At 48.6% G+C, this 24,188-nt stretch overlaps 1 protein-coding gene across 4 annotated transcripts in view; it reads left to right on the plus strand.

The window, feature by feature from the left end:
* Positions 1-24,188, plus strand: part of ephb3b (eph receptor B3b) — a 93,841-nt gene that overhangs the window by 59,030 nt on the left and 10,623 nt on the right. Inside the window, exons 4-15 of one of the 4 annotated variants that reach the window (XM_083647455.1) lie at positions 2,260-2,415; positions 3,794-4,129; positions 7,648-7,772; positions 8,334-8,496; positions 9,051-9,159; positions 11,220-11,272; positions 11,953-12,159; positions 13,817-14,064; positions 14,686-14,901; positions 17,180-17,329; positions 18,014-18,213; positions 22,676-22,831. In XM_083647455.1, coding sequence (XP_083503581.1) covers positions 2,260-2,415; positions 3,794-4,129; positions 7,648-7,772; positions 8,334-8,496; positions 9,051-9,159; positions 11,220-11,272; positions 11,953-12,159; positions 13,817-14,064; positions 14,686-14,901; positions 17,180-17,329; positions 18,014-18,213; positions 22,676-22,831 — 2,119 coding nt within the window. The remainder of the gene's footprint in view (positions 1-2,259; positions 2,416-3,793; positions 4,130-7,647; positions 7,773-8,333; positions 8,497-9,050; positions 9,160-11,219; positions 11,273-11,952; positions 12,160-13,816; positions 14,065-14,685; positions 14,902-17,179; positions 17,330-18,013; positions 18,214-22,675; positions 22,832-24,188) is intronic. The other 3 variants (XM_083647456.1, XM_083647457.1, XM_083647458.1) reach the window with 3 other exon arrangements.

Here is a 24,188-nt window from a genome sequence, read left to right on the forward strand (position 1 = left end):
CCTTCTTTACCTCATTGGAAGCGCCCGATCAGCACTTTCAACCCTTCCGAGAAAAAAAGAAACTTGCCTCTTTTAATGGGGATGCTCCATCAACATCTTTCATGAGGCTAACATGCTCAAAAACCAATACTCCCCCTCAGGGCCGGCCCTGCTCCCCCTCCCCCGAGACTTGAGAAAAATGCTTTAGCCACTTCACCTGAACTTGGATGAACTTGCATGAGAACCCATTCTCCCGAGGTCATTTCAAACCCGTTTATCAGGTCGCTCTTCCTGTTGGCCGCGGTGGTGTGGTGGACTCTGATTAATGGTGGAAGAACAAACACACTGAGTGCTCGTGTACACGCCGCAGTCGACTAATGTAGCTTTGTGCCAATATTGAACTTTCAAAAAAAGGCAGGAAAACGTGATGGGAATGGGAACCGCTCCACCGTGGACCTCTCACCTCGGGAGGGAGAAAACACAGTGAGAAGCTGCGGGGTTAATTGTCATTCTGAGGGACAAACATAGCAGTGCGTCCTTGACATTGACGAGGGAACGCGCTAGCGGGTCGGCTAATCAACTGGCCCCCGTAAACTTTGCCTCTACTCACCTGCTCTCATCTTTTTTTATTAAGCACCGCGGCAAAGCCATTCATCTTTTAACGAGACAGTTTATCACAGAGACGGAGTCGAGCTGCCAACGTGTTCCGCATCACAGTGCCGCCGCTGTCACGGCTCCCCTGCACAGATACAAGCTTATCACCAGTTATAAACCTCCAAACAGACTCTGCTATAAACCTCCAAACAGACTGCTATAAACACAGATAGGGCATTTACAAAGGCCAGCATTGTTTTCATCAGATTAACTAGGCATCACCTAAATGGAGGAGCAGTCAGGTTGATGTAGAGGGTTCGTATGGCGAAGCTGTTCTGTGGGTCAGTTTCAGCAAATGGAATTGATCTGAAAGAAGGAGAGATGCAGACTTACTTTTGAGAAAAGCCTCTTAGCATTGAGTGCATTGGGCATTACTGGCAAGTGACTAGCTTTGAGTCCAGGAAGGTGTGTGTGCAATGTGCGTGTGTGTGCGTGTGTGTGTGTGTGTTTGTAGGTGTGTGCGTGCGTACACCCATGTTGGTGTAAGCATCAGCATGTGGTATCACTGCCTCTCTGATTAGACCAAAATATAAAGACCCAATTCAGATGAAAGCAGCACGCCAGTGTTTTTGCTCTGAGGGTTGTGTGTATGTTGTGTATGTTGTGTATGTTGTGTATGTTGTGTGTTTTTGCTCTGAGGGTTGTGTGTATGTTGTGTATGTTGTGTATGTTGTGTGTATGTTGTGTGTTTTTGCTCTGAGGGTTGTGTGTATGTCATTTCTGTTGACAGTGTTTGTGTGAGCATGGCCTTTATGCAAAACCCCTCTCCTGTCGGTTACCGTTTACAGCGGATGTGCTCTCTGGGGAGGGACAACCCCCCTGTCCCTCCCCAGAGAGCACATCCTCTGTAAACCATAGAAAGACGAAAACAAATACAACACCCACCCACCCACACACATACATACACGCACGCACACTCTCTCACACACACACACACACACACACACAAACACGCACGCGCGCACGCACACGCACGCACACGCACGCACACGCACACACACACACACACACACACACACACACACACACGCACAAACACCACAAAGTGAGACCTAGCTGTCAGTCATTTTTACCAATGAGCTGTCAAATACAGGCCTCAAGGCAAAACAGAACACACATGAGTATAAGACTGTCCAATATTGTCAAGAAATTGATGTGTTTCCAACTCTTGCAGAATAGAGCCCAGGAAACATGAAAAGAGTAAAAATAACAATTTAATTCTAAAATGAGATACTGGCCATTTGAAAAATGCGATTCATTCAAAAATGTGTGCTTATTTAAAATAATTGAATGCATGAAAGTAAAACACATTGCGGAATATTATTGAAGTAAAGCTCTCTATTGTCTTTATGATTGAAGTAAGAGCTTTTCTTCTCAAATACAGTCATCACATTTTACAAGCATAATTATGTGCTTTGTAAATATTTAGCAATGCACATGAAGAAAAAATGGTCTTCTGCCAAATTAATGTATAACATGTTTGAACACAATGCTTCATCTGTTACTGGCTGGTTCCACTGATGTCAGTATACTGGCATGTTAGGTCACCGTCTGTCTCGTTAAGCCTAACCCACTGATTTCATATTGACACTGTCTTTCCTCCATCTCTCTGTCTCTTGCCATCAGCTTGCAGTCCTGGCACCTTCAAGTCCAAGCAGGGGGAGGGCTTCTGCTCGCCCTGCCCGGCCAACAGTCGGGCCAGCTCAGGAGCCGCCAGCATTTGCTCGTGTCGAAACGGCTTCTACCGCTCAGACACCGACCCGCCGGACTCCCCCTGCACCAGTAAGTCCAAAGACCCTTCTTTTCAATGTGCAAATCTCTAAGGACTGGGTATCGCTGGCAGTCCCTACTGCCAAGCTGCCCCGCTGTGGTTATCGGACGTAGACAGACTCTATTTCTATGCGGCGGTCATAATGTACGTGGTCCTGAAAGGTGCCAATGCTATTATTTGCTGCTCCCATTATGATGGACAACAAGGCAACTGTCCCCTCCCCCCCTCTCCCCCCTCCCCCCTCCAACATGTTTGTGAAACACTATTATAGATAATGTTGTGATTCTTACAATGAAATGTATCCGTAGCCATAAAACCTCATTCTTGGCTGAGAACTTTCAAACTCCCCTCTCTTCTTCTCGGTAGTGTTTATCACCGCCAGAGGAGTCCGTTTCCCAGCACGCTGCACGGACGGCAAACAGTTCCGCTTGCTTTCCCAACATTATCCACAGCGTTATCCGTCGACTTTACCCCCACGCAGTCTCTCTCTCCCAGAGACACGCAGTCTCTCTCTCCCAGAGACACACGCAGTCTCTCTCTCCCAGAGACACGCGGTCTCTCTAGAGACAAGAGAGTGGAGGGTTTTCTGGTGGTCGTGCCTTAGTTAAGAGCAAAGCAGTGCACATATTCAGGAACTAATCCGTTCACTGGCGAGGAGAGAGGAAGGTCTTTTTTTCTGTTGTCGTCGGGGGGGTTGTTTGATTCTCCCACAGTGCAGTGAGAGATAAGGCTCCACTAATTGGATAAGACTTGCCAGGGCTCTGCCAATACTTTGTCTCGCTCGTCTCCTGCCCCCCCCCCCCCCCCCAGCATCTTCCACACACACACACACACACACACACACACACACACACACGCACACAAAACACATACAGTATACAGCGGAATGAGCATGCTTCTAATTTGAACTCCTGTCCTCTTCCTCGAGCTGCCTGCAACAATCCCTTTTTATGTGGCTTCGAGCTGCAGCATGAAAAATAGACTAATACCGCAGCACAAGGGATGGCTCATATTTACTGGGTCATGGATTGTGTTGAATAGCAAATAAATAAGAAATGTGATAAGAAACCAAAGACGTGTTTGGCGCTGTAGTATAATTCCTGTAATGAAATACACTGCAAACCGCCTGCAGTACAAATGCTTTGCTACAGAGCTGCAGCGTGTTGAACGTATGGAATCTAAAGTATTTCTTGCACTCTGTGACCTCCCTGTTGTGTCACGATGCAGTATGACTCTATATTTACTGTCTATGCTCTCAGTAGATTGTCTGTATGTCTGTCACCAAGACAAATGTCTGCACTGTGGAGATTACATGTAAAGTCATTCTGCTTCCAATCCCATTCTCCTCACCTCCCCCTCCCCTCCCCTCCCCTCCCCTCCCCTCCACAGCTGTGCCCTCGGCGCCGCGCAGTGTCATCTCCAACGTGAACGAGACCTCTCTGGTGCTGGAGTGGAGCGACCCGCGCGACTCGGGCGGCCGCGACGACATCTTCTACAACGTGATCTGTAAGAAGTGCCTGCCCGAGCGGGGCGTGTGCTCGCGCTGCGACGACAACGTGGACATCTCGCCGCGCCACCTGGGCCTGATCCAGCGCCGCGTGGCCGTGCGCAACCTGCAGGCCCACACGCAGTACAGCTTCGAGATCCAGGCGGTCAACGGCGTGTCCAACAAGAGCCCCTACACGCCGCAGTTCTCCGCCGTCAACATCACCACCAATCAGGCCGGTAGGTGCAGCAGAAAGTGCTAGCTTAGGTTAGCTTAGTTAGCTTAGGTTAGGGCGTCCGGGTAGTGCAGCGGTTCATTTCCTGCCTACAAACACAAGGGTCGCAGGTTCGAGCCTCCGTGTTGCCTCCGGCTTGGTCGGACGTCCATACAGGCACAATTGGCCGTGTCTGCGGGTGGGAAGCCAGATTAAGGGTGTTGTGGGGAAATAGTGTGATCCTCCCACACACTACGTCTTGCCGGTGGAGCTCCTCGTTATCAGGTGAAAGGAAGCGGCTGGCGACTGCACATGTATCGGAGGAAGCATGTGCTAGTCTACAACTCTCCCCGGATCAGCAGAGGGGGTGGAGCAATGACCAGGACAGCAGGAGGAATTAGCCAAGTACAATTGGGGGGGGGGGTTACCTTAGGTCAATATTGTATCCATGGCCGAGTTTCAATGGCTAAAGAAAGATAGAATAGAATGTGGACGAATACATTGTGCGGGCCATGACAAGCATTGATCCATCTCTTATGCATGTAGGAGTATGTTATATATATTCCCCTTTGAGGAGGGATTGAGAAGAAAGACATTTGTTCTGAATGAGCAGAGAAAGGGACCTGTTTCACACGCCCACAGTGTGCTGGGCTCTGTACTAACAGCACTGCAAATAGCAGGAGCGAGGCAGCGCGTATTCAAAGTGTTGGAGCGGCAGTATTCTAGCTGCCCACTGCTTCCGACCCAGCACTCCTCCAGCCCACAGCAACAACAGTAACGAAGCCGAGCAATCTGTAATCTGCACGCAGCACAATGTCATGTTTCTTTAACACAAGATTGAAGCTCGCCTAATGTGGAATTATTTAAGGTCATAAGAATAGGTTATGTGTGATTTTTTATTTATTTTTGCTGTAGGAGATTTATTCTGTAAATTGAATATCAGGGTTAATACCAGGTTCAACATAATATTGCCTTTGGCGCATGAGTGAGTGTGTTTCATTTTTAATTATCTTGGGGAAGCTGGTATTTTCAGTGGGCTGAGTTTGACTCAGAGTTTACCTTAAACGACCTTAATGAGGATCAGAGCTGTTGAGCTCACTCCACGTCGTGGCCCTCGTCAGTTGGTGTGTTGAGTTTCTCACAGGGTTTTGGAGCCATGTTTTGGATTGTGTTTAGTCACTACGTTCAATTTACTCTCCAGGCAGGCTCAGACAAACACCAAGGATTAGCCTTCCACCTCTTGCTCCACCCCCCTCATCTCTCTCTCCTCCACGGCCTTGTGCGTCTAACCTCTCCCCCTCATCTCTCTCTCCTCCACGGCCTTGTGCGTCTAACCTCTCTCTCCCCTTGTGTTCCTGCTCGAAAAGGCCCCATTGTTTTACGAGGGGTCGGGCGTTGGGGTGACACAGGGACCACTGTCCATCCTCGGGTGCCCCAAGGACCCTAAAAAGAAGGATAAGACAACATTCACGTCACAGCGTTCGAATTTACATTGGGACTGCAGACTTTGGGGCCAGTTCTATTGAAGTGAATGGGGTGGACAGAAACATTCATATCTGTGCCGTTTTACCTTTGATTGAAAAATGCCTCCAAGGATTTAAAGAAAACACAATGATGACGACCGAGGTTGTTGCTGTTGTTGTTTTTAATCTAAATGTGCACGGATGTTTTCCTTATTGTTTGTCTCCAAACCTCTCTCTGTGCAGCTGCATATATCTCAAGCAAGCCGGTATGATACGGTACAGGTATGATGGTGGGACTTACCGTGTCCACCCCATTCACTTCAATAGAACTGGCCCCAAAGTCTGGCCCCAATGCAAAATTCGAACGCTGTGACGTGATGTCTTATCCTTCTTTTTTAGGGTCCTTGGGGTTCCCCAGGTCAGCCAGGCGCAGATAGAGAGCAGGAGAGCATCCAGTGTGATCAGATTATGGCCCGCTGTCGTCCCAGGACCATCCCTACACACGCATTCACCTTTTAAGACCCAAAATAAATAGTGGGGCAGCGATAAGCCCCGGGGGCCACCTCCATGGTTACTCCACGGCCTTGTACCGAGCAGGGGCCCCTAATCCCTCAGGCTGGAGTGACCAGGGGATCTGCCCAGGAAGCATTGTCTTCTGAGGGGGGAGAGAGGGAGTGAGGAGGGCCTGGACGGATGGGGCAGCGGAGGGAGGCTTTGGGAAGGAAGGGGAGAGAAAGGGAGAGGAGGTCTGACCACAAAGACAAGCAGCTGAGGGAGAAAAGAAATACAAGGGAACGGATCAAAGAACCGGACCTGGGGATTAGAAAGCTTTTAACAAAAAGCGGGAGATGGAGGAGAGGATGGAGGAAGGAATTGGGAGGGAGGCCCGACCCAGAAAGGGGACGTCGGGCTGCACCAGTGAGAAAGAGACGATGAAAAGTGAAGACCTGGAGAAGACAGTAAAGAGACAGTAAAGAAAGGGATGTAGTCGGAGAAGGACTGTGTGTTGAGCGCAGGAAGACATGAGAAAGGTTATTTTTGGAGAGAAGTTGAAAAAGAGGCACTCCTGTCGAGAGACAGTTGGAGTTATGAAACAGAGAGCATGGAGGAGAGAGAGAAGAGCCAGTGAGTCAGAGGTACAGAACAAGCCTGAACTCAGAATGGAGGACAGGGAGACAGGGAGGCAGACAGCACTTTGCCGCTAATGGGCACATAGGAACAAAGCGCCAAAAGCTCTGGTGGGTGGGGTGACAGCGTCTTAGGTTTGTCTGTGAGTGTGATTGTTTGTGTGTACGTGTGAGTGTGTGATGTGTGTGAGTGTGTGATGTGTGTGTGTGTGTGTGTGTGTGTGTGTGTGTGTGTGTGTGATGTGTGATTGTGTGTACATTATATGCACAACACATGAGTCTATATAGGGCCTATAGGGCACGTCTTTGTGTGTCTATACACAAAGCATTAAATGTGTGCCATTTCTTGTGCCTTGGAAGCTTAAAGTGAAACACTTTGGCACTGTGAGTAAAACACATATCTTTTCTAAACACCTCCTCTTGGGGACGGAGCAGAAGTGCAGCAGAAGTTCATGCAATAAAACATTGGAAATGTCTAAATCTCTCTCTCTCTTTCTGTGTGTGTGTGTGTGTGTGTGTGTGTGTGTGTGTGTGTGTGTGTGTGTGTGTGTGTGTGTGTGTGTGTGTATGTATGTATGTGTGTATGTGTATGTGTGTGTGTGTGTGTGTACACACACACACACACGCGCGCGTGCCACTGCCTACATTAGTTGATGTGTTTGTGGCAGAGGGAGCTGGGTGTAGCCGAGACTAAGCCATCAGTTTTGCATTTTGAGTCTCTTGTCAGAAGGGAATTAGACATTCCCCTTCCCTCCCCAAGGACTCTGGGAGGCAGAGTTGGTGTGTTAGTGGGGAATGGTTCTGCATACCAAGTCTTGGCCAAAGCTCCTCACAAAGCCCGAGTCTGACACTTTGTCTTTGGGCTTGTGTGGACGCACAAAGGGCATAGGATTTGGAACACAGCAGACGGCACATAAAGCGGATTTCTCTCTTCTTCTGTTTGACCCGCGCAGCTCCGTCTGCAGTGCCCACGGTTCACCTGATGGCGGCCTCGTCGAGCACCATGAGCCTGTCCTGGCTGCCCCCGGAGAAGCCCAACGGAATCATTCTGGATTACGAGATTAAGTACCATGAGAAGGTAAGCGGCCACGCAAGTCCACGCCTCTAATTCCGTCCCATTTCGCCGGCTCTTGTGGCGTCTGTGTGTCTGTGAATGTGAGAAAACGATGATGAACAGACTGTCAGCGTTCTCCTTCTTTACTTTGTTCATCCTTTTGCCTTCCTTCCTTGAAGTTCCTTCCCTCTCTCCTTCCTTCCATCCCTCTCTCTCGATCCATCCGTCTGAAAGTTTCAGTCTTTTCCAGAGGCCCAGAGAGAGAGAGCTGTGACTGGCTTTGCCTCGGGGAGAGCTTTGACAAAGGCACTCAGTGTATATCCGCTCTGTTTGTTGTTTTGTCCTTCTCTCGTCAGATTAACACCCTGGCTCCAGTCGCTCTCTCTCTCTCTCTCTCTCTCTCTCTCTCTCTCTCTCTCTCTCTCTCTCTCTCTCTCTCTCTCTTTTGTCTCTCCATATCTCTTTCACGCGCCTGGCCTGCATGCTTAGATCGGTCGTCGGGGCAGGTTGAGAAAATGAGAGAGCAGGAGGGCTGTTATTTGGTATTTCTTCTGATCCTTAACTCTGTTATCTCTGTCTCGGCAGGACCAGGGCGAGGCCATCGCCCACACCATGACCGCCCAGCGGAGCTCCGCCCGCATCGAGGGTCTGAAGTCGGGCACGCCGTACGTGGTGCAGGTGCGCGCCCGCACGGTGGCCGGCTACGGCCGCTACAGCAGCCCGGCCGACTTCAGCACCAACCTGCAAAGTACGTCACACATCCAACACCTATTTTATTACCCAGGGATATATCAGGATATGGCTTAGCAGCAATGCCTCTATAATAGTGCTGTGCATAAGCCTATGGACATAATAGAGGCTCAAAAGCTTATAGCGCTAGAAGCTACTATGCCTATTTTTCAAACCCTAGTAGGGGAAATAGACTTGCGATTTGGTGGAAATGTCTCATTTCAAATCGGTCAGGCTATCAGCATCAGTCTTGCTGTACGTCACACTGATCATTAAACAAGTATGGAAAAAACCAGTAGTCTAAATGGCACTATAGCCAACTGTGTTTACCTCTCCCAGAATGCTTTGCATTCCCTTTGATACAGCCCGAGGAACACAAGGGCATGATTCCAGTTATGTAAGCATAGAATCCTGGAGTAGGCGTGAGAGGAATTACATACCTATACATAGACCTACAGCAGAGTAGAGAGTGAGACAGGCCATCATAGGCCTGTGCTTATGTTGAGGCTAGTGTGGGGGGGGGGGTGTATTTAGCTCTTTGACTAACCTCTGCCTCACCTCTGACCCCTCCAGCTGACCCGCAGAAGTCTCTGCAGGAGCAGCTGCCCCTCATCGTGGGCTCAGCCACTGCCAGCTTGGTCTTCATCATCGCAGTCGTGGTCATCGCCATCGTCTGTCTCAGGTCAGTCGTGGTCATCGCCATCGTCTGCCTCAGGTCAGTCGTGGTCATCGCCATCGTCTGTCTCAGGTCAGTCGTGGTCATCGCCATCGTCTGCCTCAGGTCAGTCGTGGTCATCGCCATCGTCTGCCTCAGGTCAGTCGTGGTCATCGCCATCGTCTGCCTCAGGTCAGAGACTGGATCCACTCTCAGCCACTCGAGCAATAATGAAACAGGAGCCTGAGACATCGCTGGGGAAAAACAATAGACTCACTGGGTTTGCATGGTGCAATAGTGGTGCCAAGGAAAGAATGGATATTGCGGTGAGCTAAAAGTGTACAGGTAGCATGATACTCTTCCAGCGACTTGTTTACTATTACGATGGTAAATAATAATAATTAATTTCACTATGACGATGATGATGGATCAGGCTGATACAGCGTTGAAAGAATTGACTGAGCCTACTCAGTTTGCATCGCAACAGTGCAGCCAAGGATACAATCAATATCGCGGTGAGCTAAAAGTGTAGCATGATACTCTTACAGCGACTTATTTATTATTGTCACATCTACATGAACATACTTTCAGCCGGCGTGGCATTTTGCAAGAAAAGCCTTTTTCTCCCTTCGAGTTGAAAACAAGCGAGATAACTTTCAAATGTCAACTTTGTTTGCATGTCCTCCAAACCACCCCGGAACAGTCGCAGTGGATTTGTCGTGCCACCTGTGAGCCAACTGAATGCCAGATTATTCTTCTGAATGTGTGAATAGTAAACAGCTTTGTCCAGAATGCTAGATTGCTCACTGGACGCAGCATGGCGGAGCAGCTGTGTGGCCTGATAGGCCTGCCCCTGTGGCCGGCCACTCAGAACCACAAAAGAACCACAGAGAGCCCAGATGCGTCGCTGTCCGCCGGGCCCAGTTAGCTCACAAGATGTGAGCGACTCTTCGCGCCTTTTCAAAACATCCCACTGACATGGCATCGGCTGGGGAGAACCACAGTGCTTTATCCTCATACCACTCATTTGTCAGCAGGCAGATGCACTTATCTCTGTGTGTGTGTGTGTGTGTGTGTGTGTGTGTGTGTGTGTGTGTGTGTGTGTGTGTGTGTGTGTGTGTGTGTGTGTGTGTGTGCGTGTGCGTGTGCGTGCGTGTGTGTGCATGTGTGTGTGTATGAGGGGTTGGCACCCACCGCTGACTGGCACCCACTGGGTTCCCTCCACCAGCCAGCTCAGGCCGCGGCTGACAAGCGCGGCCATCGGTCACGCCAGACTGAATAGTAATCTCCCCGGCTCGCCCTCCTCCCTCTCCTCTCCTCTCTCTCTCTTCACACCGCTGCATTGTGTCTCTGTCAGTGTCTTAGCTTAGCCACTGCTGCGACTGCCTCAGCAGAACAAAACGGCCAAAAAGGAAAAATAGTAATTAATACAAAACACAGCCTCGGCATATTCCGGAACCCCTTTTGAATTTGAAATGAGATGCAAATCACCGTCGGGTATTATTGCCCTGGTTACTGGTTCAGCAACAAAGGAAGCACATTAACATGTAATTTCAACAAGCCAACCCCCTCGCTCTGTCATCGTCTTTGTGTCCCCCCTCGCTACAGAGGCAAGACGGAGATGCAGAAACACAGATGGAGAAGAGAGGAAAGGAGAGAGTGATGAGAAATGGAGAGATAGAAGGAAAGAGAGACCGACAGAGAGAGAGAGAGAGAGGGAGAGAGAGAGAGAGAGCGCATGAGACCGAAGAAGACGAGACAGAGTGAATTGAAATGAACAGTGTGATGTCTGAGGGGCGGGCGAGGCGAGACAGCTGAGCTTGCTGTTTGAGCTCTGCTTTTGTCTCGTCTATTCATTTTGGCAACAAAGCGATGATATCCTTATATTTTTGTACCTAATGTTGCAATCCAAGTGTGAGTCGTTTTACCGCAAGGCGTCGATGCAATCTGTATCTTTATCCCTAAGAAAACATAGCAAGCAACATCATTATTATAGGCATGTGTTTTCTCCTGGTGCTTTTGGTCTTCTCGCCCCCCCGCTGTGTGGAGTCACGTGACTCACTTAGTGTTCTGCTCTTTCCCTACAGAAAGCAGAGGAATGGGTCCGAGTCAGAGTACACAGAGAAACTGCAGCAGTACAGTAAGTCTCTCTGCCGGGATAGCCCTACCTACAGTACATGAGACACATTTGGTCTTAGCAGCTTTGAGCTAACTACCGCTATTCAATCCCTATGGTGAAAATGTTACATTACGCAAATGAATAGTGGAATAAAAAGCAGGATAATTATAGCTTGGTAAAAAAGAAAAAAGGGCCAGCACTCTCATTGTCCTTTTCGTATTTTGAATCGATCAGAGAACAAATGGGTCAGAGAACAAACAACATACGCGTTTCAGCAAGTTGCCTTCATCAGCATTTTCAACGCTGATGAAGGAAGGCAACTTGCTGAAATGACTTTTTCCTTTGTTTACCAAGTTTTCTTTGGCCTTGCACATTGACCCTAAGTTGAGTTCTGGATTGAGTTGTGCTCGCACAGTCGCACTTGAGTTAGCATTAGGATCATTATAGCTCACATAGCATGCTGCTTTTGATTGATACATTAGCGTGTCATCAAAACATTGTCAAAGTTCTTGCTCAGTAGCAATTAACAGCAATCAATGGAATTGCATCTACTGTTTAATTGAGCTACATATTTGTTGAATAAAAAACGTTTTTAGATTAAACTGTATTTTTCAAATCATTGCACACCGTTGTCTGTTGTTAAAATTTTGCCTGGCGCCATCGATTCACGTGCCATGTTCTCGCTACTGAATCCCCTATAGTCACGCCGGGGATGAAGGTCTACATCGACCCCTTCACCTACGAGGACCCCAACGAGGCGGTGCGTGAGTTCGCCAAGGAGATCGACGTCTCCTGCGTGAAGATCGAGGAGGTCATCGGCGCAGGTAACCCACCCAAGCTCCTGAGCTACAGGGGGAAGACTGCTAGTCACCTCCAGGCCATACCGTTAGAGGACTTCACGCCAATCGGTACTTTCACTCAATTCATCGCTAGTCCTCTCCTTGCTCCCTCCCCTCCCCTCACCCATCACCTCCTTAGGTCCCCCCCTTTCCAGCGCTAAAGTCTCCAAGCTGTCTCGTCCACATCTCCTGTGTTCAAGTCATTGCTAGCTAATGTCCTAATGTCCTCTATAGCTTGACTCACAGTCGTAGTAGCACCCTTCTGTTTTCTCCCTGCCACGTGTCTTTGGAGTAGCTTTTGTACACTTTTGTCTATGGTGTTGTGTCCCTGTGTCCTCACAATGAAGCCCAATCCTGGAGCAGGAGAGGTGCTGTGCATGGAGTTTGATTGATTTAGCTCAAATATGAGGCAGCAATCAGCTCTAATTGACTAATAAAAAATCTTGAATCTAATGGATGTGATTATTTTCAAGAGTGCATGGCTAAGATGTTGAAAAGCTTTCTACCATGTCCAGGATTGGCCGTCTCTGACCCCGCCTACTTTTGAAGTGTGTTGAGAGCCTCTTTAAAGAGGACTATTTGTTCACCTTATTTGCCCCTTGTCCTCAGCACTTATTGCCTCTCCCAATAATGTGGTGGCCCTCTCCTTGAGATACCCCCCCCCCCCCCCCCCAACCTTTGATGTTGTTGCCAGTAAAATATGATATTATGTATTTGATTATTTGATAGTAATATCTTTGCTAAAAAGCTGCAGGACTGTGCCAACTGAGGTTGAGTTGTCTTAGCATTATATCTGAGCCAAAATGGAGGACGTTATGATGGCGGAGATGGGAATCGCTACTACTGCTTCTGCTACTACTACCATTACTACTACTACTGCTACTACCACTACGACAGCCCCTTCTACTGCTGAGGCTACTTGAAACCCGGCGCTTCCCAGCCTTCGCCTTTGAAGTGACAAACCCTCAACCCCTGTCTTCCCTGTCCCCTCCTCTCCTCTCCCCTTTCCTCAACCCCTCCCCCTCTGCCCTCCCTCCCCCGGCTCCCCCTCACCCCCTCACCCTCTCACCTGTTTGCTTTTTACCCATGTTGGCACACATTGCTCTCATTGCCTCATCTCGCTTGCACTCTTGCGCACGCTTGGCGTAGAAAACTCTAAACGTAAAGCCTCCACGACCCCCAGGACCCCCAAGCTTCTGTCCCCACCTATCTCCTCCTCCTGCGCCCGTTTCCCTGGCCCCTCTGATGCATAGCCCCCCGCACCCACCCCACCACCCACCCCCTTCAACCCTAACCCCCGCCTCCCCTATCCCCCTTTCCGCTCTTCTCACAATTTACCCATTCATGCTTTTTTTTGACAAACTTCAACATGCATTTTTTCAGCACTTCACAGCTCCTCCTCGCCGCCATCGTCATGCCTCACATTCTCGCCACGCTTTTCTTTTAATCCGTAGCTCACGCCGCATAAAGCCACCATGCTACTAGCACTATTAGCACCGTGCCCCCTGACACCGCCCTAGAGTCCTGGCTTCTCTTGCAGTCCTCCCCCCTCCCACCCTTCCTGCTACCCTTCCCTGGCTCCTTGGTTCTAACCAGTTAACTGTCCCCTCTCCCCTCTCTCCCCCCACTCTCCTCCACTCTTCCGTCATTCCTCTCTCCCCTCCGTCTTTCTCTCTTTCTTTCCTTCTGTTCTGTCTCTCTGGCTGTCCCACCCCCGCTCTCGCAGGAGAGTTTGGGGAGGTGTGCCGCGGCCGCCTCAAGCTCCCCGGCCGCCGGGAGATCATCGTGGCCATCAAGACGCTAAAGGTGGGCTACACCGACCGCCAGAGGCGGGACTTCCTGTCTGAGGCGTCCATCATGGGCCAGTTTGACCACCCCAACATCATCCGCCTGGAGGGCGTGGTCACCAAGAGCCGGCCGGTGATGATCGTCACTGAGTTCATGGAGAATGGGGCACTGGACTCTTTCCTGAGGGTGAGAATTGAGCACACACACACACACACACACACACACACACACACACACACACACACACACACACACACACACACACACACATGGCAAGTAACACATGAACACAAGGATCAATATTAGATGCTCCTAATAAAACATGTATCTGTCATGTTACCGATAATGCGCTACAATCCCATCCAAATCTCCTTGATCTCGCTATGAGTCATCTCACAATCTTTGCTGCAAAAAAAGCCCTCTCAAGCTCCGCGGCAGCCATGGATATCTGACAAATGCTGCGTGCAGGCAATTGGTGACATTTACAGAGAGCTCAGTCTCCAATGAATCACCGTCTCCAAGTCACATCAAACGCTGTCTGTCAGGGGGAAGGCGGGAAGAAGGAGATAGAGAGGACAGAAGAGGGATACAAAGGGAAAAAAAGAGGAAGATGTTACATTGAGAGGATGTGGAAAATGAGATGCGGGTAAGAGAGATGATGCAAGAGATGATGCAATGAATCATCATTGACAACAGAGATGAAGGTAGAAATAAAGGCGAAGGGGAGAAAAACATATGCTCCTTTGAACATGCATCCTTGATCTAAAATCCAATTTGTCCTTGTCTTTCTCTCTCATCTTCCATCAGCTGAACGACGGACAGTTCACGGTCATCCAGCTGGTTGGCATGCTGCGCGGCATCGCGGCCGGCATGAAGTACCTGTCAGACATGAACTACGTGCACAGAGACCTAGCGGCCCGTAACATCCTGGTCAACAGCAACCTGGTGTGTAAGGTGTCCGACTTCGGCCTGTCTCGCTTCCTCGAGGACGACGCTACGGACCCCACCTACACCAGCTCACTGGTGAGTGAGGATGTTACTTGTGCTGTGTGTGTGTGTGTGTGTGTGTGTGTGTGTGTGTGTGTGTGTGTGTGTGTGTGTGTGTGTGTTGATCCCTGTTTGAAGTTGATGTTTAAAGGTGCTACATGTAGCATCTTTAACATTGATAAATCATTAGCACGTACATTTTGAGACAGTAGTATAATTGCTGTAAACAAAGGAGAACATTGGCAGCCTCTGACTTGCCTTCATAATGTTTTGACGGTGTGGCCAATAGGGGCCAAGGCATCTAGAAAGAAATAAAGACAGAAAGAAAGACGTATGACTTCACTGGCGACCTTGGCTGCTCGGCCCCCAGTTAAGTGGCCACGTATGACATCATCGGTGACCTGGTCACTTTCTTTCTTTCTTTCTTTCTTTCTTTCTTTCTTTCTTTCTTTCTTTCTTTCTTTCTTTCTTTCTTTCTTTCTTTCTTTCTTTTGTGGGGACATCATGGACAAACGGACGGGCAAACGTACGACAAACATACGCCTCGGCCCCTAGTAGTAGTTCGTCGGCTTGGCTTAGTGGACAGGTCACCACTATAATGTCATATCACCGATGATGCCATAAATGACTGATGATGTCACAAAAAGTGATGACGTCATACATCACCAATGATGTCATACAGTTCTAGACAGCTCACAGCCGTCCACAACCATCATCGGTGATGTCATAAAGCAGTGAGGATGTCAATGAGCTTAATGCTAAAGGAGGTCATAGACACCAGTAATGTCATAAAACACTGATGATGTCATAGTCCTTAATGAGGTCATAGACATTGTGACATAAGTGACGTCATAAAGCACTGATGATGTCATAGACATTGTAACATCATGAAAAGTGTTTCAGCAAATTTTGTGATGGTGATCGGAGCAACGACACACCTTGCAACTCAGGACAGACACACTGGCAATTACTATAATTACTAAGATTCCCTGCGTGTCTGTCTAAAAAGCCGCAAAAAGCCCCAAAAGTCCACTATGGATCGGCCCCTAGTCTGGTAATTAGAGAGCACAGAGAGTACAACACCTCTCACATGGGGATGCTGGCGGCAATACTCCACGAACAGTTGCCAAGAAGTAGAACAAAGCTCCCTTCGGACGCCTCTAATTTGCGTCAAAAGCTCTTGTCCAATGTCGATTTGTTCGAGTTGCGCGAGTAGCTCGAGTAGCTGGCCTCGATCCTGGTGAAGTAGCTGCAAGTGCCCGCAGTCTCCTTTTTCACCTGCGTATGCATATGATGCATATGGCAGCCGCCCTCCTGGGGCCCTCGCCGAGTCACCTGCTGACGGAGGTGGGACTAATGCCACCTGTGCGCTGTTGTGCGATGTGCAATGTGACATTAAGAATAAAATCCATTTAGACAAACTACCGGTCCTACTTATAGGCTCTGGATGATGTCACAATGTCTCTGACATCTTCAGTGCTGTCATAAATCCTTCCCTGCCTGAAAAGCACCCTTCGGGCAGGGACGGGAAAGTGGCCAGGTCGCCGATGATGTCATACAGTTCTAAGCCCCCATGAATGAAGGAAAGAAAGTGGGTAGGTCGCCGATGATGTCACACCGATGACATCACTGTCATCTATGACATCAATGATGACATCACCGATGACAAGTCCCCACGAAAGAAAGGGTAAAGTCGTTTGAGACGTAGCGTACACACACAGGGTTTTACAGAATGTAGGGAAACACTGGATGGATAAATCCAGGAGGCGGTAATGCAACATAAAGGATGCCAACTGACATAAAACAGCACAGAAGAAGAAAGAAAGAAAGAAAGACAGGGAAAGGGGAGTAAGTAGAACTGACTGAAATTATCTAGTGTTTCCGAGTTCCTCGCAATGGCAGATGGTGGAATGAGTGACAGCCAGGTCAATAATGTAAACATGTTTATTCTCTCTCAAGCCAAAAAGAAAAGTACATTGGCAAGGAGAGATCTAGAGGGAGTGTAGATTTTGAGAAACACTAGAACTAGCAATCCCACTGTCGTGAGCCGTAGTAGCCCATCAGCCCATTTGTTTACAGTAATTATACTAATAAATCACAATTGATATAATATATCAATATTATTGATGTTTGTGTGTATCAGTTTGTGTAACTGTGTGTCTGTGGCGTGCACCCCTGTACTGTGTACCTCTGCGTTTCCTCGGACCGCGTTGATCTCACCCTCTCTCTCCCTCTTGTATGTGTGTGTGACTCTGTGTTCGTGCTCCATCCCCCCCAGTATTTCACGCTCACCTACTCATTCGCATATCCACAGGGGGGGAAGATCCCCATCCGCTGGACGGCGCCCGAGGCCATCGCGTACAGGAAGTTCACCTCGGCCAGCGATGTGTGGAGCTACGGCATCGTCATGTGGGAGGTGATGTCGTACGGCGAGCGGCCATATTGGGACATGAGCAATCAGGATGTAAGTTGAAATGAAGGGTGTCATTCCAATATGTTGCATAATCCATTTGGGGGTGAAAATGCCTTATGTGTCCGCAATGCCCCGGGACAGAGACAATGCCCCGGGACAGAGACAGGGCCTCTGTGCCGTCCTTTGGATGAAACGTTAAACCGAGGTCCTGACTCTGTGGTCATTAAAGATCCCATCTGCATTTATGGCAGGAGTAGGGGTATAACCCTGGTGCCCCGGCTAAATTCACACATTGGTGGTGGATGAGTAGATTTACCCCCACATACTTGAAAAGGGCTATATAAATGCAACCAATCAATTATTATTATTAATGTTCATGTATTTCAAAATATACATCCATTGCTGCATCCATTGAGCTGTTAATAATGTGAAAGCAAAACTTGAGCTGATTTTTCAGCTCACTTTGCATTATGTGATATTTCAAACAGCGGATGTCTCACTTGTAATAAAACAGTTTCTTGCCTCTTCCGCCCTCTCATCCATCTCTACTCACAAACCCACAACTCAATCACAGCTATCGCTCAGAGCTATCTTTCTCCGGCCTTTATTCCTATTCCCTCTAGCCTTCTAATCTCTGACTCCCCCATAATGTCCCTCACTCATCCCTTAGGCCTAGTCCTACCACACTTGGTGATTGCAGTGATTGTGATGTCCTCCCTTCCGCCCCTCGCTCAGGTGATAAACGCGGTGGAGCAGGACTACCGACTGCCTCCGCCGATGGACTGCCCCACAGCGCTGCACCAGCTCATGTTGGACTGCTGGGTGAAGGAGAGGAACCTGCGGCCCAAGTTCACCCAGATCGTGGCCACGCTGGACAAGCTGATCCGCAACGCTGCCAGCCTCAAGGTGGTCACCAACAGCGCGCAGTCTTCTGGGTAAGTTGTCAAAGTAAAACAAAAGTAGGCCATCGGTGCTGTTACTCCCCAGTTCACTTGAAGTTCAGCATTAGTATGCAAGATCTGCCAAGCAAAGATCTAAAGCAAATACAGTAGATAGTTGGTAGGGAGTTTTGGAGTAACCCAATTAATTGTGTATCCTGCAGACACATATCCTCAGTGCTGGCAATTACAGGAAGAGTTTGTGACTGTGTTTGCCTCCGTTTCCCTGGAGGTCTTTGTTGAGTTGTGTGAGGTGGATTAGCGATCTTGGGAAAGGGTAATGATGTCTTATTGTGGATATTGTGGATATTGTAAAAAGTTAGCACTAATTGCTTTCTAAACATCTTCTCTTGTCACATCTCGGGGGATACCCTGCTGGGCTCTGGTGATAGCTTACAATAAGAGATGTTTTTAGCTTTTTAAATGAAGTCACTTGACCTTTCCGTTTGAATCTGAAAGGTATTGACCAAGCAATTTCATCTGTACCTGAGCCAGACCAACAGCGATAACGCTTTCCGCTGTGCAAATATTCCTTATCCAAATTGATACAGTGTACGTGAGTCACCGTGACTCAGCGGTAACAATCTCTTAACTTCCTATCAAGTGTAGATGTCTTCCCATACAACTGTGGGCTTCAATCTCTTAACTCCTATCAAGTGTAGATGTCTTCCCATACAACTGTGTTCTTCTCACAAATGCAGCCTGGGCCATTATGCAAATTTGAATTGCCATCGCTCAATAAAGAACCTAAGGCGACTCCTCACACACCAACAGGGAGCTCGATCAATGATGTCACGTCTACATTTAGCCCGAGCGCTGCACTACATTCCCTCCACAACCTGCTTCATGGAAACAATTTGGAGGATGGAAGGTGCCAGAGTTGGAGTTGGAGCCGGGGGGAGGGGGGTGACCTACCTATCTGTCCCCTCATCAGGGTCTTTCTGTCCTGGGGGAGGGCCACATACAATCCTGGGTTGGGCTCTTGGGGGAAGCCAGGGTCTCGGTTGGCCCACAGGAGTGACGTTCTTAGAAGATTAAGCTTGCGTTTAATTAGCTCGATTAAGGCGATGCAAAAAAAGAGATGGGAGCGCCTTTTAATTAGCCGCTAACGAGATTTTAAACGGGCCAGCAGAGAGGTGGCCTCCCGCCGACAAGCCTTAACGAGGGAGTAGTGAGAGATGATGCCGCCGTCCCGGTCGGCGTTGAAGGGTGGCTGGAGGTTAGCTAACGCTATCTGGCAGGGAAAGCCTTGCGGTTGTGTGCGTTACATGTTTGCCTCGTGTAGGTGTGTGTAAAGAGCGATAGAGATTTGGTGATGTTGGGCTAACTGGCGCCAGTGTTTGATGAGAGGCATGTGAGTATTTGTCTTCCTATTCTTGCCATTCACATTTTCATAAATACACGCCCACATTCACACACAGTCTTCACAAGTGACCCATGTCTGCTCTGCAAGCTTCTTACAAATGCAAAACGGTAAGCCAAGCCTTTGAGGAAACAGTGACACTCTCCACCATTGACCTTCATTCAGCCGTTGCGGTTGCCCTGTAGCCGTCTCCCTAGCTAGTTAGCCCACTGGGTTCACAGCACATTCAGAGTGTTGCCCTGTAGCCGTGTCCCTAGCTAGTTAGCCCACTGGGTTCACAGCACATTCAGAGTGTTGCCCTGTAGCCGTCTCCCTAGCTAGTTAGCCCACTGGCTTCACAGCACATTCAGAGTGTTGCCCTGTAGCCGTCTCCCTAGCTAGTTAGCCCACTGGGTTCACAGCACATTCAGAGTGTTGCCCTGTAGCCGTCTCCCTAGCTAGTTAGCCCACTGCATTCACAGCACATTCAGAGTGTTGCCCTGTAGCCGTCTCCCTAGCTAGTTAGCCCACTGGCTTCACAGCACATTCAGAGTGTTGCCCTGTAGCCGTCGCCCTAGCTAGTTAGCCGTCTGGCTTCATAGCAGCCTGCGCCAGGACCCAGCGTCCCCGCTGTGTCTCTCTCCATGGCTTCCATGAAGCCAGCAACGCTCTGGCCTGTTTTGAAGCTTAACTTCAGAGGAGGGAACTAACAATGCTCCATTAAGAGAAGCCAGCGTCTGGGGTTAATGACGTCCTGAGGCCTTGGGCTCCGAAGCGAGGCCCTTATTAAAAATCACTCCATCTACACCACTCAATGGATCCTCTGTATCACTCTTATTAACTCCCCCTTCTCTCACTCTCTTTTCTCCCCTTTCTCCCTCTATCCCTCCTTTAATTGTTAATGAATCTAATGCCATCAAAAAGAAGGACAAGGATCAACAGAGCAGAGAGGAGGGGAGACAGTGGCGCTCTTTCTCTTCGCTCGGCTGTCTCTCTCCCCCCTCCGTCTCTCTCTCTCTCTCTCTCTCTCTCTCTCTCTCTCTCTCTCGTCCGCACTGAGTTGTAGTACAGTTTTATTAAAACTCCCAAGGTGGCCTCCCTATCTGCAGCACTGATCAGCAGAGGGGGTTAGGTTAGGCCTTGCTGCCTGTCGACAGGTGTGTGGGCACATGCGACACACACCTAAACACACTCATACACGCACGTTCACACAGATTCACAGCCTGGTTGCCAGAATAAAAATGTCATTGTACGTTTCTTTCTGCAATCCACATAGAATATCCAGTTTCTGAAGCAGAAATATCACATTTCCAGATAGTGTATATACACATCAGAGAGTCTGCTATTGAAATAGCACAGTGGCCAGTAAGGGTGTTGTGGCCGGGATGGATGGACGGCGTAAACACTTGACCTTGCACACCGGAGAGCCCTGTTCCGTCCCCTGGGTTTCCAAAGTCTATTCTCAACCATAAGTAAATCACATTTAACCTTTTCGTTAATCAAGCAAGCCAAACCATCACCCTAACCTTAACCCCAGTTGTTGTACTTGCCTCAACATAACTAAAGTTGTTAACGTTGTTTTATTTGCATTTGATGTTGGAAAGGCAGGTTTTAAATGTACCCGCCGTTTTTGTTTCTCATTGAGATTGTACATATCCGTGGATTGTAGAAACGTACCCACATTTTATTCTGGCGATTAAGCTGCAGATTCATAGACTCATCACACAAATAAATACACTGACACACGACACGCACATGCAGACGCAAACAGAAAAGCTGCAGGTTTGCGAGTCCCGCCCACCCCTATGTTTTTACAGCATCCACAGGTCTGTGAGTCACTCCCAACACACGACCACACACACATCTGAGGCACATCTGTGTTTACATTCCGCAGATATCTCTCTCCCGTCATGCTGCCTGTTTCGGAAACGTCTTTCCACCTCTGCCGGATTGTGTTGCACGCATCCTTTTGTCTGGCAAACCTCGGATAACATGCCAACAAGATCACCCATGCACACACACACACACCCACACTCACACACACAGACACACACACACACACACACACACACACACACACACACACACACTCACTCACACACACACTCACACACACACACACACACACACACACACACACACTCACACTCACACACACACGCGCGCACACACACACACACACACACACACACACACACACACACACACATTCACACGCACACACACATTCATGGCGGCATGCGTGCGTGTGTGTGTGTGTGTGTATGGGGGGGTGTATCAGTGCCTATTAAAATGCATGTGAGTACATTAAACTATTGATTGTCTAAATAAAGGTTAATGTGATTAAAATGTTCTATGTCAATACTGGCAAAACAGTATGGCGGCTCCCGAAGCAACGAGTGGTAACATTAACGTTAGAGTAAACAGCCATAAGTGCAGTTATTGCAGAAATAGACTCAATAACAACAATTAAACAAGAACAAGAGTGTGCAACAGCGGAGTTTCTCTGCAGAAAAGAAAGTGCCCGATCGCACGTAAAACGGCATAGCTGTGGCCGGACAAGATTCTTGAAACAAACAGAGAGACCGACTGACAGAGTCCACATTGCCAAATGTATGATAGATGATGACTTTAAACGATCAGTTTTGAAAAACAAATCGATTTGCCTGCTGCCTGAATGCAACGTGTCACTCTCACTCTCACACACACACACACACACACACACACACACACACACGCACACACACACGCGCACACACACACGCACACAGACACACACGCACACACACACACGCACACACACACACACACACACACGCATGCCACCAGCTGAGCCTCCAGCCAGTCTCTCCACGGTGGAAAAGGTGGTCGCCTCCCCGCCCCACCCCTCCCCAAAACCCCACCCACTTCCCTCTCGGTCTCTCTTGGCTCGCAGGCTCTGTGACTCCCTACAGGTGGAGGAGAGGAGAGGAGAGGAGAGGGGGAGGAGAGATGGAGAGGTGGCACTCGGGGGGGCGTTAGGGCCTGAGGTTGGCCCAGCAGAGGTGGTGGAGTGACGACCTTAACCCTCTCTCTCTCTCTCTTTCTCTCTCCCAATCCCCCCCGTCCTCCATGTAGGGTGTCCCAGCCCCTGCTTGACCGCTGTGTGCCGGACTATACCACTTTCACCACTGTGGGGGACTGGTTGGACGCCATCAAGATGAGCCGCTACCGCGACAACTTCGTCAATGCCGGATTTGCTTCCTTCGACCTGGTGGCCCAGATGACAGCAGAGTGAGTGCAGAAGCAGCTGATTCTAAAGGCTAAATCAGGCCTAAAGTGATGTGCAGGGGCGATGGGAAGAGTTGAATTAGCATGCTTCACATTGACCTTGAGGGATTCAAAATAGTCTCATGGCTAAAATTAACTTATTAACTTGAGATGTGAATAAGTGGCACAGTGCAGGATCAGACATCAAGGGAATAACAAAAATGAAGTAAATTAAATCTATTTTACTGTACTGGTACATCTTCAAGAAATTAGCAAAGAGCGTTATTTGTGCCCTAAGTTTGTAGAAGTAGAATGCCTCGCCCCCCCCCCCCCCCCCTTTTTTTCTACTGTTATTATGTGTACCAATACTTACAGGATAACGCCGGTGTTTTTTAATGCATTGCTTACAACAAATCATATGAAAATAACAAAATCAGCTTTTGTTTTGCCACCAAGTCTGGTCCATAGCCGGTGCCCGACTCTCTCCTGAGCTGGTACAGACTCTCTCCTGAGCTGGTACAGCGCGAAACAGATAGTCTGGCAAGAGAGACTACTGCTGATGCAACTTGCCAAGAGACACAAGAGAGAGAGATTATGCAGAAACTCAAGAAGAGAAAACACTAAATCCTCCAAGCTCTTCCTGTAATTAGGTGTGTAATTGACCAATCAGGAAGGGTTTGTTGTAAAATGGGGAAGATTGGGTAATCATCAGGAAGGGAACAGAGAACGTTCGTCCCGCTTTGGAGGTGAATAAATCAGATTCATAATGTGCAAACAGTGCCCACTTTGAACAGGCAGCTTGATGTCACTCTACAGCAGGGGTGGGCAACTATTTTTCATGGGGGGCCACATGAGAAATCCAGATTGTTGCCGGGGGCCAAACAAATATTGTCATGCCGTAATGGACGGGCAACTTTGATGATAGAGAGGGCCACAAAAAAAGTCCTCGCTACCAGATTTTGCTGAGGGCTGAACGGCGCCAGCGCGAAGAAATTGAGGCATTTGAAGCCACGTTTAGAGGAATAACTCATTTTAAATTAACAGTTGTGATGTCATTATTCAGTCTTAACCACCAATATTTGATCCTTTTCTCACTCACTCCTATGTCACCACACTCCCTGCAGGCCTTGAAATTAACTTTTTTCACCACCTGCCAATATGGCTGCTAGATTTTAAAGTTACCAGCCAATTAGAATTTCCACTATCCGAAATGTTTTTCTTGAAATAAACCAGAATATGAGTGGGTTAATTTAAGCATAAGTATCAGTAAGTGGCCGGGATTCTCAAAGCCTGTGTTGAGGGTCACACGAACATGCACTCTTGAAGCTAAATAAATCCAAAACCAACAAGTTAATTATTTAAATTTCTACCTCAATGTAGA

Source organism: Poromitra crassiceps, assembly GCF_964638095.1.
Source record: "Poromitra crassiceps genome assembly, chromosome: 12".
NCBI classification, from domain to species: Eukaryota; Metazoa; Chordata; class Actinopteri; order Beryciformes; family Melamphaidae; genus Poromitra; species Poromitra crassiceps.